This window comes from Cannabis sativa, chromosome 5 (genome assembly GCF_029168945.1).
Source record: "Cannabis sativa cultivar Pink pepper isolate KNU-18-1 chromosome 5, ASM2916894v1, whole genome shotgun sequence".
NCBI classification, from domain to species: Eukaryota; Viridiplantae; Streptophyta; class Magnoliopsida; order Rosales; family Cannabaceae; genus Cannabis; species Cannabis sativa.
In genome coordinates this window covers 51,448,905-51,461,695 of record NC_083605.1, presented here as the reverse complement: position 1 = coordinate 51,461,695, position 12,791 = coordinate 51,448,905, and the positions used below count along the sequence as shown (strand labels likewise).

Below are 12,791 nucleotides of genomic sequence, written 5' to 3'. Positions count from 1 at the left end.
AGAAAGGGGTGTGTACATGAAATGAGAAGAGAGCCGTCTACACTTTGATAGCGCCAACCCAAGTAAACCAACAAACAACTCGGCGGAGACCAACCATGGCAGAGAAACCCGCCCAGAATCCCGGGACAACCAGCACTTCTACCTCCACCTCCGCCTCCAATGGTGGGAAAACCATTGACGAATGCCAAGATATGATTCGCAGAAGTCTACGGAGTAATCTCTCTTAACTTCCTTCTTTTATTTTCTTCTCTTTCTTCCCAATAAATTGTGTAAAAAGACGAACTAGGGTTTTAGGATTATGGGTGGTGTTATCAAAGTGTGTGATTGTATGATTTATACTCTTGGGTGGTGCAGCTCCGATGGTGAAGTTTCTATTGGAGCATTTGGAGAAATCTGGATGCGCCATTGGAGAAAGGTTTATTAAGGCCGTTCATTGTAACAAACAGATTGCTGGTGGCTACGTTCGCGGCGAAGGGGTACAATTCAATCCTCTCTCTCTCGTCTCGTTTTATGTACTTTTATTGTTAAAAGTTGTGAAAACTAAGAACCTCATTATATGATTGGAATCTGAAATTAGGCAAATCCTTTCAGTTAGTCCCCTAATTCTACAAATTGGGATTGTTTTTAAAGTTGTTTAATTAAATGATTAATATCTTAAAACACTTTTTTTTTTCCATTATGTCTTTTAGATTCAGGTTTGTAGTAATCACATGAACATACAAGACGAGGTGAACCAAGTTGTGATACATGAACTGATTCATGCTTACGATGATTGTCGTGGGGCAAACTTGGACTGGGCTAATTGTGCTCATCATGCTTGTAGTGAGGTGTGCATCACTCACTGTATTGAATTTTAGACCTAATTTTTTTGCTCTCTTTCTTTCTCTATAGATTTAGATACAATGTTTTTACTGTTCCCCTGAGCAGATACGCGCCGGCCATCTCAGCGGCGATTGTCACTACAAACGGGAACTTCTGCGGGGTTTTGTAAAGATACGAGGTCATGAACAAGTGAGTGGATTATACCTCTTTGGATTAAAAACTAGAACTGAAATCTTGTGTTTATTCTGGGGTAAAAGAAAAATTCTCTGTTTAGTTTTCTGTCTATCTAGATATTTGTGTTCCTCTGCTTCCTAAGAAGTGTGGAGAAATTGAAGGATGAAAGGCAAGAAAAAATTGGATAAACGGAATGCTTAGCATAAAAACATGTACTGGATGACAGAAAACACACCCATTTTTTGCATCCCGCCATTTTTATGAGTTTTAAGATTATAAACTTATATGCAAACAGGGACCCAAAAAAAGCCAAAAAGATCACGTATTGAATTTCTCATGTTTACCTGTTTGAATTAATTTTGTATTATTTGTCAAAAAAAAATTGTAATAGCTTTAGACTAGTTTAATTTGTTCAATGGTCATCTTTACATTTTTGGGTCATCTTTTGCATGTCATTATGGAGGGGTATAGTAGTAGCTGGTTCATGAAATTGTCATCTATGTTACTCTACTCTGAATTGTGAAGTGTTTCTTTTATACCTTCATCTTATTCCTTTTGTGGATGTTGCATGCCTTACTTGCGTACGTAATTTATTTCTTTGTCCATTTTCTCACATGAAGCTCTGTATGAGTTAGTTTCTTACATCGTTTTGTTGTTTGCAATTCAATCTTAAACTGGATTCTCATTGCAATGTTTGAAGGAGTGTGTAAGACGAAGGGTTATGAAGTCAGTAATTGCAAATCCTTACTGCTCAGAAGCAGCTGCAAAGGATGCCATGGAGGCAGTCTGGGATATTTGTTATAATGACACAAAACCCTTTGACAGAGCTCCATAAGCATAAAAGATAAACCAAATCAGTGGCAGCTAGACATTTTAGATTCTTCCCTTGATAAATTGGAAGTTAGAAAGTGTAAAACTTTTGCTTCATATCTTCAGAATCCTTCCAACAAGAAATTTTGCCATTCTTTCAACCATAATACTAATTGTATGCTGGTCATTAATATTCTTTCTCCAAGGTTATTGTTAGAGAATTTAAGATTTCTCTCTTGTTGATCATAATAAGAATTATTTTCTTTTGTTGGTTTTATGCCCCGAACTCCTTGCAGCTAAATGAATTTCTGGCTTGCCAGCAATGCTGTTATTATCTAAGTGGTGTGTGATGATTCATTACATAGTTTATGATTCCATCTATGTTTATACAAAATGTGTTGGTTGAAAAATTTGTGAAACAATGAAAGTATTAACTGAACTATATTCATTATTCTCAAAAAGAAACAATATTCATTATTCATTACCAAGAATACATTTCACAAGATTGAGTCATGATGTGAACTTGGTATTTGAACGTTGGACCAGTGTAGTGGTCTGAAGTCTTACGTATGGTGAGGAACGAATAGTATATTATACAATAAAATATACTATATTTTTCTTGATACTATGTCATTTCTTATTAGTGAAACATCAAATTTTAAATTAAATCAAGTATGAGGGTCTCCATATTAAGATGGAGGATATATAAGTGTGGAGGGCATTACATAAAAGGAGGTGATTATGGATATGTTTTTATCAAGTATTTATGTGTCTTGGTTGTAATCTTTTGAAATTAGATACCCGTAAGCTGTAGAAAGTAACAAAAAGACACCCTAGTTTATAAAATATCTAATCCAATATAATTTACACAATTTAATTTATAAAGTGTGGATATTCATACTTACCCAGATTTAATTAAATTTAATTCAATATAATCTACATAATCTAATCTAATTTGTAAAATGTGGATATTCATACTTATGCAGAATGGATTAGATTGAAAAATTTAAAATTTATATATTTGTACGGATTGAATATTGATTGACATGTTAAAGTAACTGATCAAATTCAATTCACACATATTTATATTTTTTAAAAAAGAAAATTATATGTACAATTATTATTTTAATGTAAAAAAATAATAATTTAAAAATCTAATGCATATGATACAAAAATATTTTAAAACTTAATTGATCAAATACATATTTCATTCTTATATATAAGAAAAATATAATTTTAAAAAATTAAACATTTCTTTCTACATACATTTTTTTTTTCTTCTTTTAAATTTTTTGAATTTTGTTCATTTATTTTAATTTATTGCTGGAGACATAAAACAACAATAATTTGTTTTATTTTGTTGTTAGTTATGTGATTTTATTTTTTTTAATAAATATTAAATAACTTTATATTAAAAAGACCAATCTAAAATAACTGATCCAATCTGCACTTTTGTAAATTGGATTGGATTGAATTTGAGCTACTGTACGAATTGGATTGGATTCAAAATGTTGACTTCAGATTTGGTCAACTGACAGCGGAACCTTATTTATGATCAAAATCATCACGTGTTAATAATTAAAGCAAGTAAAGAAATGGACACGGAAATTTGTAGAGGTTCGCCCCCTTGGTTAATGAGTGATGATCTACTCCCCTTTTAGTTCTATTGATTTGAGAGATAATACCACTCAGATTACACACTTTTTGTAAAGTCTTTTTTTGTAAAGACCGCTTAGTTTAAATTTGGAAATTAGCAGATAATTAAGATTTAATTATGAAATTATTTATGGATATTTAAATAATTATTTATGTTGGTTTATTTGAATTCAGAATGTATTTTTATGTCATATAGTGAAAATTCATAATTTTGCATTTTCGGTACCCGGCAACATGGAACGCGGTGTATGGCTCAGTAGAATCACAATTTAATATTTTAGTATAGTGGGACGGTTTATTTAGACATTGGGAATGTCGGGATTAGTCGGGAATTTAGAATTTCCCAAAATACCATTAGTACCCCTTTTATGTTATTTTTGTGTGGAGGGGCAAAATGGTCATTTTGCCCCATTTGTATTTTGTCCTTTAGTGGACTTAGTGGTGTTTTTATTCAGCTTTTATTAGTGGTATTTGGCTGAAGTAATTAACTAAAAACCATTTTATTATTCATTTTATAAAAATTGGAAAAAGAAAGAAAAAATTCCATTTTCTCTCAAAATCTTCCTCTCTCTTTCGAACCCACCTAGAGGCAGCTAGGTTTTGGTTGATTTCTCTGCATTTTCAAGCTGGTTTTGGCAAGGAATTGTGATCTCAAGTTCTTGGTAAGATTCTTGTAGCTTTCTCTTAAGTTTCTTGAGTTTTAAGAAAAAGAAAATGGTTGCATGCTTAGTGATTTTGGTGTTGTGGTTGCTGTAGTTGTTTGTTGTTATACTCCGAGGTTTAGTTATGAGTTTTTATGTGGATTCAAGCTAGTTTTGTTGTTAGTTAGTTGGATTTAACCTTATGAAAAGCTTTGAACTCAAAACTTTGGTTTTTATTGTAAAATGATGAATTAGCTGCTGTGGTTGTTGTTTGTGTTTGGGTTTGTTTTCTGGTGTTATATTATGGTTATATATGGTGAATTGAGCAGGATTTGATAGCTAGTTTGTGGGATGAGCAAGCTTTGAGTTTTTGAACTCAAGCTTGAGTCATCAATGGTGATTTTTGTAATGGTGCATGAAGCTGTGTTTTATTGCTTTGTTATTGACCTCTAGGATGTTTAGAACATCTTGAAAGTTTGGAGTGGATTGGGATTGAATTGGTTGAGTTATGGAATTTTTAGTGTTTCCTGCACTGAACCGGAATTCCTGTTCAGAGAGGCCTGTAGGAACCGGAATTCCGGTTGGCTTCCAAGATTTCCTCCCAGAACCGGAATTCCAGTTGGGGAACCGGTCTACCGCTTGGGGCAAATTTGGGAACCCTAGTTTTTCCCATTTTTGTGTTATTTAGGGTATTGCCATGCTATTTATCGATAGGGAAACTTCTAGTTTCGAGTTTAAGTCCCCGGGAAGTGATTTAGCGTGTCACTTACTAGTGTTATGATTATTATGATTTAGGAGCCTGTAATTCACCGAGCAGATTGTTCCACTCAGGTTGACCGGCACACCTGAATTCGGAATCGAGGTAAGATTAGTATAATGTCATGCATATGCTTATACATGTTTAGCGTACATGTCAGTTGCCATCAAATTAACATATTAGATATATGTTAGGCAAATTTTATATAGCCGTTAGATTAGCATATCAGGGCAACAGCGAGGTGTACATAGAGTTGCACCGAGATGCCAACAGATATATGCTAGGCTATCAGATAGTATGGATTAACTGCTACCACATCGGTATGACTAGAGTGCCGAGTATAGGCTGGATTCGCGGTTAATCATACTTTGTCATGGACGTTCCTGATTCAGTTAGGGTTATGGTCAGGTGTATGGGCGCTTGATTATAACTCGGGATTTAGTATGTTTATTATATTATGCTTTTCTTACTGAGTCTGTCGACTCACAGTGCTATGTTTATGTGTAGGTAAGGGCAAGGCCAAAGCTGAGGAACCGTGAGGACGAGCAGATGAAGATTGTACATGTCGGGGCGGTTAGGCCTGGAGCGTACGATCTTCGGGACAACAGTGCTTTTGTAGTTAGTCGCTAGGCGACAAATATTTTGTATTGAATAGCAAACTTTTGTAAGGTATTTTGTAAACGGGATCCCGAAATATTTTGTATGTAATATTATAAGTTTTAATTAAATAACAAAATTTTTATTAATCACGATTTTCATTAACCTCGTTGATTAGCAACGAGCTGCACAGTACGTTTAAAATCACGTCAACACGCCTATGCTAGTTAGGGTGTTACAATTTGGTATCAGAGCCGCCAGGTTGTCTTTCGAAGATCGTCACGACATGTACAATCATCATCAGCAGTTAGCTCGTTCTACGGTTCCGTAAGCTTTTATTGCTTTAGTAGTTTATTTTAATAGTATGATTTAAGAAAAGCATGTTAGGAAGCATGTTAGTAGCCTGATAGTAGAATAGACGCATGTTTTTAATTTTCAAATAAGCGGCATTAGTAAGATCTCGTGGATCATGATCTGATATGCCAACTCTTGGTTACGCAGGCTGTTCAGACTAGATGGACGCCAGGCGAAATACCAGGAGTCAGGGCAATTCAGTCGGATCAAATGAAGGTCAGGGAGCTCAATTTCCCCCAAATGCTTGGGGCCGAGGTAGAGGTCCCAGGGGCTGGGCTTGTGGCCGGGGTGATGCTAACCCGCCACAGGCTGCCCAAGCTACTCAGGAAGCCCAGAATTGGGAAAACAAGTTTGCAGGAATGCAAGCCAGAATTGAGGAACAAGATAATGAAATCCAACGATTAAGACAGCATGGTGCTCCTGCAGTGCCTGTACCACAAATTCCAGTGGCATCTGCCCCTATTGTCTAGGCCAAACCAGTGATACCAGTGAATCGGATGGAACCTCTGTATGAAAGGTCTGGATGTTATGAAAGCCGAGCAGTGGCTAATTGTGATCACCAAGATATTGAATTTCATGGGCGTCACCGGGAATGATAGAGTGGTATGTGCCAGTTTTTAGTTTCAAGAAGATGCATTGGTCTGGTGGGACATGGTGTCCATGATACACGATGTCACAACGATGACCTGGGAAAGGTTCCAAGAACTTTTCAATGCCAAGTACTACAATGAGGCCGTTAGAAGTGCCAAAAGGAAAGAGTTCACTCATTTGACCCAGAAAGAAAATATGAGCGTTACTGAGTACACAACGCAGTTTGACCGGTTGGCGAGGTTGGCCTCGGGAATTGTGCCAACCGATTTTAGCAAAAAGGAAAAATACCTAGATGGGGTGAGTGCAAAGATTCAACATGACCTGATGATTACTACAGACGACAAAACCACCTATGCTAACCACCTATGCTGAAATGGTGGAAAAGGCACTGCGAGCTGAGGGCGCAGTTGGGTGTATGACTGAGTCTGCTAGGACTCCAGCGGTTGGCGGGGCTCCTACCCCTCCTGCATCAGGCTTTAGCAGGGGAGGTAGTGGTTCAGCCATGGATCAGAAAAGGAAGGCATCCACTGCAACCGGTGGCTCGGGTCAGAACAAGAGGTTCCGGGGGAACCAGGGTCGAGGCAGTCGTCAAGGTAGTTTTGAGACCTGTTATTTACCCAGAGTGCCCCAGTTGTAAAAGGCACCATCTGGGTGAGTGTAGAGGGCAGGGGTGCTTTTAGTGTGGCATGCCAGGGCATTACAGGAGGGATTGCCCTCAACTTAGAACCGAAGCACCAAAGGCTCCAGCGAGACCCACTCCAGCTAGGTTGTTCGTCATTACTCAGGCTGATGCAGAAGCCAGCCCTTCAGTGGTGACAGGTCAGCTCTCGGCCAACAACTCTTTTTACTCTGTATTGTTTGACTCTAGTGCCACACATTCTTATGTGGCAGCCAGAATCTTTAGTAAATTGGATAGACCACATGATAAATATGAATCAGGGTTTAGAACCCTATTACTTGGCGGAGATTTAGTTATCTCCAAAAGGTGGATTAGGTCTATGCCGATCAGAATTGGCGATAGGGAGTTAAGTGCTGACCTAATAGAAATGAGCTTAGCAGATTTTGATATCATACTGGGGATGGATTTCCTATCTAAATATTCAGCCAGTATTGACTGTAAGAGGAAGATGGTAATCTTCCAACCAGAAGGAGAAGAACCGTTTGTTTTTGTCGGTTCAGTTCAGGGATCTCGAATCTCGGTGATTTCGGCCCTATCAGCTAAGGAATTATTGTGTGAGGTAGGCCTAGGGTTTCTGGCCGTGGTGTTAGACACCACTCGGCCAGACTCTGTTCAGCCAGAAGATATCAAGGTGGTTCGGGAATTTCTAGATGTTTTCCCCGAAGAACTTCCAGGTTTACCACCTCAGCGAGAAATTGATTTTATAATAGATTTGGCACCTGGAGTAGAACCGGTCTCCAAGGCTCCTTATAGAATGGCTCCGGCTGAGCTTAAAGAATTGAAAATTCAGCTCCAAGGGTTACTTAACATAGGGTTTATCCGGCCTAGTGTGTCACCCTGGGGAGCTCCCGTATTATTTGTCAAGAAGAAGGATGGTTCTATGAGAATGTGCATCGACTATCGGGAGTTAAACAAGCTAACAGTTAAGAATAAATATCCATTACCTAGGATCGATGATCTTTTTGATCAACTCCAGGGGAAGATGGTCTTCTCCAAGATTGATCTCCGATCGGGCTATCATTAGTTGAGAATCCGAGAGGAGGACATTCCGAAGACAGCCTTCCGTACTAGGTATGGACATTATGAATTCTTGGTTATGTCGTTTGGACTAACCAATGCTCCTGCAGCATTTATGGACTTGATGAATAGAGTATTCAAGGATTTCCTCGATATCTGTGTAATTGTATTTATCGACGACATCCTTGTGTACTCTCGATCAGAAGAGGAGCATGAGGTACATCATCGAATGGTTCTGCAACGGCTTCGGGAACACAAGCTTTATGCCAAATTCAAGAAATGTGAATTTTGGCTATCTCAGGTGTCCTTCTTAGGGCACATTGTTAGTAATGATGGGATCAAGGTGGATCCAGGAAAGATAGAATCCGTCAGGGATTGGCCTAGACCGAAAACAGTGACAGAAATTAGAAGTTTCTTGGGTCTAGCCAGTTATTATAGTCGGTTCGTGGAAGGGTTCTCTAAAATTTCAACACCCTTAACCGAGCTCACAAAAAAGAATCAGCGATTTATATGGTCAGACAAATGTGAGGCTAGCTTTCAGGAGCTGAAACAGAGGTTGATTACAGCCCCAGTGCTAGCTTTGCCTTCTGACAAAGAAAAGTTCGTGGTTTATTGTGATGCATCCAGACAGGGTCTGGGGTGTGTACTAATGCAAGCTGCTCGGGTTATCGCTTATGCCTCCCGTCAGTTAAAGGAGTATGAACAGCGATACCCAACTCATGACCTAGAATTGGTCGCAGTAGTATTTGCTTTGAAGATTTGGCGGCATTATCTTTAAGGGGAAAGGTGTGAAATTTATACCGACCATAAAAGTCTCAAATATTTCTTTACTCAAAAAGATTTGAATATGAGATTGAGGCATTGGTTGGAGTTAGTACAAGATTACGATTGTGAGATTCTTTATCACCCTGGGAAGGCCAATGTAGTGGCCGATGCCCTAAGCAAGAAGGGTCCCGGGCAGATAGCTAGCATGATTCAGATCCCACCCCAGTTAGCAGAGGACATGGTCAGATCTAGCATTGAGTTTGTGGTAGGCAAGCTTCACAACTTGACGCTGCAATCTGATCTGTTAGAAAGAATTAAGATTGCTCAGATGACTAATTCAGAGTTGGTAAAAACCAGAGAAGAGGTTTCAGCTGGTCAAGCCAGGGATTTTTCAGCGTCAAACAACGGGATGCTATTGTATAAAGCTAGGGTTTGCGTTCCAAATAGTATGGAACTCAGGAATGAAATCTTTGAAGAGGCTCATACCACCCCATATTCCTTGCATCCCAGCACCCCCAAGATGTATCAGGATCTTAAACCTTACTTCTGGTGGAGCGGAATGAAGAAGAATTTGGTAGAATTCGTATCGAGATGCCTAACCTGTCAGCAGATTAAGGCTGAACATCAAAGACCAGCAAGGTTGTTACAGCCTTTAACCCTACCTGAATGGAAGTGGGAGGACATCACGATGGACTTTGTGGTTGGGTTACCTAGAACCACAAGGTTGTTCGATTCTATTTGGGTTGTGGTAGATCGATTCACGAAGTCTGCTCATTTTCTGCCAGTTAAAACAACCTATTTAGTGGATCAGTTGGCAGAGTTATATGTTAAAGAAATGGTAAGGCTTCACGGGGTACCAAAGTCTATAGTTTCGGATAGAGATCTGAAGTTCACCTCCAAGTTTTGGCAGAGTTTGCAACGAGCAATGGGTACAAAACTAAAATTCAGTACAACATTCCATCCTCAGACAGATGGGCAGTCTGAAAGGACGATTCAGATATTGGAGGATATGTTACGAGCATGTGTTATGGATTTTGAAGGCTCTTGGAGTAAGTATCTACTGCTGATAGAATTTTCGTACAACAATAGTTATCAGAGTACGATAAGGATGGCTCCCTATGAACTGTTATACGGTAGAAAGTGTAGATCTCCCATCCATTGGGATGAGACAGGGGAGAGAAAGTATCTAGGTCCGGAATCAGTACAGCGGACCAATGAGGCAATTGAGAAAATTAAAGCTAGAATGCTTGCCTCTCAGAGTAGACAAAAGAGTTATGCAGATCCGAAACACAGAGATGTTGAGTTCCAAGTAGGAGACCATGTGTTTTTACGAGTATCTCCAATGAAGGGGATCAAACGTTTCGGGAAAAGAGGCAAGTTATGCCCTAAGTTTACAGGACCTTTCGAGATTCTCGAGAAGGTTGGTCAAGTGGCATATCAGTTAGCTTTGCCTCCAGCTCTTTCAGTAGTTCATAACGTATTCCATGTCTCTATGTTGAGAAAATACGTTTCAGACCCTACTCATATACTTAGTTATGAGGACCTTGAGCTGCAACCAGACATGTCATACGAGGAACAACCAGTACAGATCCTGGATAGAAAGGATAAAGTCCTCCGGAATAAGACCATAGCCTTGGTCAAAGTACTCTGGAGGAACAGCAAGGTGGAGGAAGCCACCTGGGAGCTAGAATCAGACATGAGAGCTCAATACCCGGAGTTGTTCAGGTTAGATTTTGGGGACGAAATCCTTTTGAGGGGGAAATAGTTGTAAAGACCGCTTAGCCTAAATTTGGAAATTAGCTGATAATCAGGGTTTAATTATGAAAATTATTTATTGATATTTAAATAATTATTTATGCTGATTTATTTGAATTTAGAATGCCTTTTTATGTCATATAGTGAGATTTCATAATTTTGCATTTTTGGTGCCCGGCAACATGGAACGCGGTGTATGGCTCAGTAGAATCACAATCTAATATTTTAGTATAGCAGGGCGATATGGTTAGACATTGGGAATGTCGGGATTAGTCGGGAATTTAGAGTGTTCCCAAAATACCCTTTAGTGATTTTAAATATTTTTAGTATGGGAGGGGCAAAATGGTCATTTTTCCCCATAAGCCTTTGTCCTTTAGTGGACTTAGTATTTGGTGATTATTTGATTTATGTTATTTTTATATGGTTGAAGTAAGTAATTAAAAATCATTTTGTCACTCATTTTACAAAATTGGAAAAAATAAGAAAAGAAGCAAAACTTCCTCTCAAGCTCTCTCTCTCTTTCGGCCCCTTTTGAGCAGCAAGGATTTGATATTTTTCTTTGTGAATTCAAGAAAATTTTGAGGGAATCCAAGCTCTAGGTATAGCTCTTGGACCCTCTTTTTAGTTTCATGTAATTTAAGGAAGAAAATAGTTGCATGCTTGATGATTTTTATGATGGTAGCTGTTGTGTATGATTGTTGTTATTTTCTGAAGTTTAGATATGTTTATTTGAGTGGATTCAAGCTGGTTTTGTTGTTAGCTAGTTGGTTTTAACCTTGTGTAAAGCTTTGAACTCAAAACTTTGGATTTTAATGGTAAAATGGTGTTTTTGCTACTGTGGTTATTGTTTGTGTTTGGGTTTGTTTTCGGGATGCTAGATATGTTGTTTTAGGTTGAATTTAGTTGGTTGTGATGGCTAGTTGTGGTGTTAGCCAAGCTTTGAGCTTTGAAGCTCAAACTTAGAGCTCACATGGTGGTTTTTGTTTCTGTGCATGTTGGGTTGTTTGGTTGCTTGTGAATTGTTATTTGGGATATTTGGAGCAGGTCTGCAGAGTTTTATGTGGTTTGGGGTTGAATTGGTTGAGAAAGGAATATTTGAAAAATTCCTGCACTGAACCGGAATTCCAGTTCAGGGAGGCCTGTAGGAACTGGTCTAGCGGTTGGCTTCCAAGAATTTTTCCAGAACTCGAATTCTAGTTGGGGAACCGGTCTACCGGTTAGGGAAAATTTGGGAACCCTAGTTCTTCCCATTTTTGTGTTATTTAGGGTATTGCCATGTTATTTATCAATAGGGAAACTTTTAGTTTCAAGTTTAAGTCCCCGGGAAGTAATTTAGTGTGTCACTTATCAGTGTTGTGATTAATGTGATTCAGGAGCCTGTAATTTGCCGAGCAGATTGTTCCACTCAGGTTGACCGACACACCTGAATTCGGAATCGAGGTAAGATTAGTATAATGCTATGCATATGCTTATACATGTTTAACGTACATGTCAGTTGCCATCACATATTAGATATATGTTAGGCAAATTTTATATAGCCATTAGATTAGCATATCATGGCAACAGTGAGGTGTACATAGAGTTGCACCGAGATGCCAACAGATATATCATAGGCTATCAGATAGTATGGAATAACTGCTACCACATCGGTACGACTAGAGTACCGAGTATAGGCTGGATTCACGGTTAATCATACTTTGTCATGGACGTTCCTGATTCAGCTAGGGTTATGGTCAGGTGTATGGGCGCTTGATTATAACCCAGAATTTAGTATGTTTATTATATTATGCTTTTGTTACTGAGTCTGTCGACTCACAGTGCTATGTTTATGTGTAGGTAAGGGCAAGGCTAAGGCCGAGGAACCGTGAGAACGAGAAAATGAAGATTGTACATGTCGGGCCGGTTACGCCTGGAGCGTACGATCTTCGGGACAACAGTGCTTTTGTAGTTAGTCGCTAGGCGACAGATATTTTGTATTGAATAGTAAACTTTTGTATAGTATTTTTGTAAACGGAATCCCGAAATATTTTGTATGTAATATTATAAGTTTTAATTAAATAGCAAAATTTTAATTAATCGTGATTTTCATTAACCTCGTTGATTAGCAACGAGCTGCACAGTACGTTTAAAATCACGTCAACACGCCTATGCTAGTTAGGGTGTTACAATTTCT

The 12,791-nt window shown here is 38.6% G+C and overlaps 1 protein-coding gene across 1 annotated transcript; it reads left to right on the top strand.

Moving 5' to 3' along the window:
- LOC115715612 (mitochondrial inner membrane protease ATP23) lies at nt 1–2,145 on the top strand. The gene is made up of 5 exons (XM_030644256.2): nt 1–213; nt 355–476; nt 690–827; nt 928–1,011; nt 1,697–2,145. The coding sequence occupies exons 1-5, from the start codon at nt 96–98 to the stop codon at nt 1,829–1,831; spliced, it is 597 nt and encodes a 198-aa protein (XP_030500116.1). The 5' UTR covers nt 1–95; the 3' UTR covers nt 1,832–2,145.
- The last annotated feature ends 10,646 nt before the right edge of the window (nt 2,146–12,791 follow it).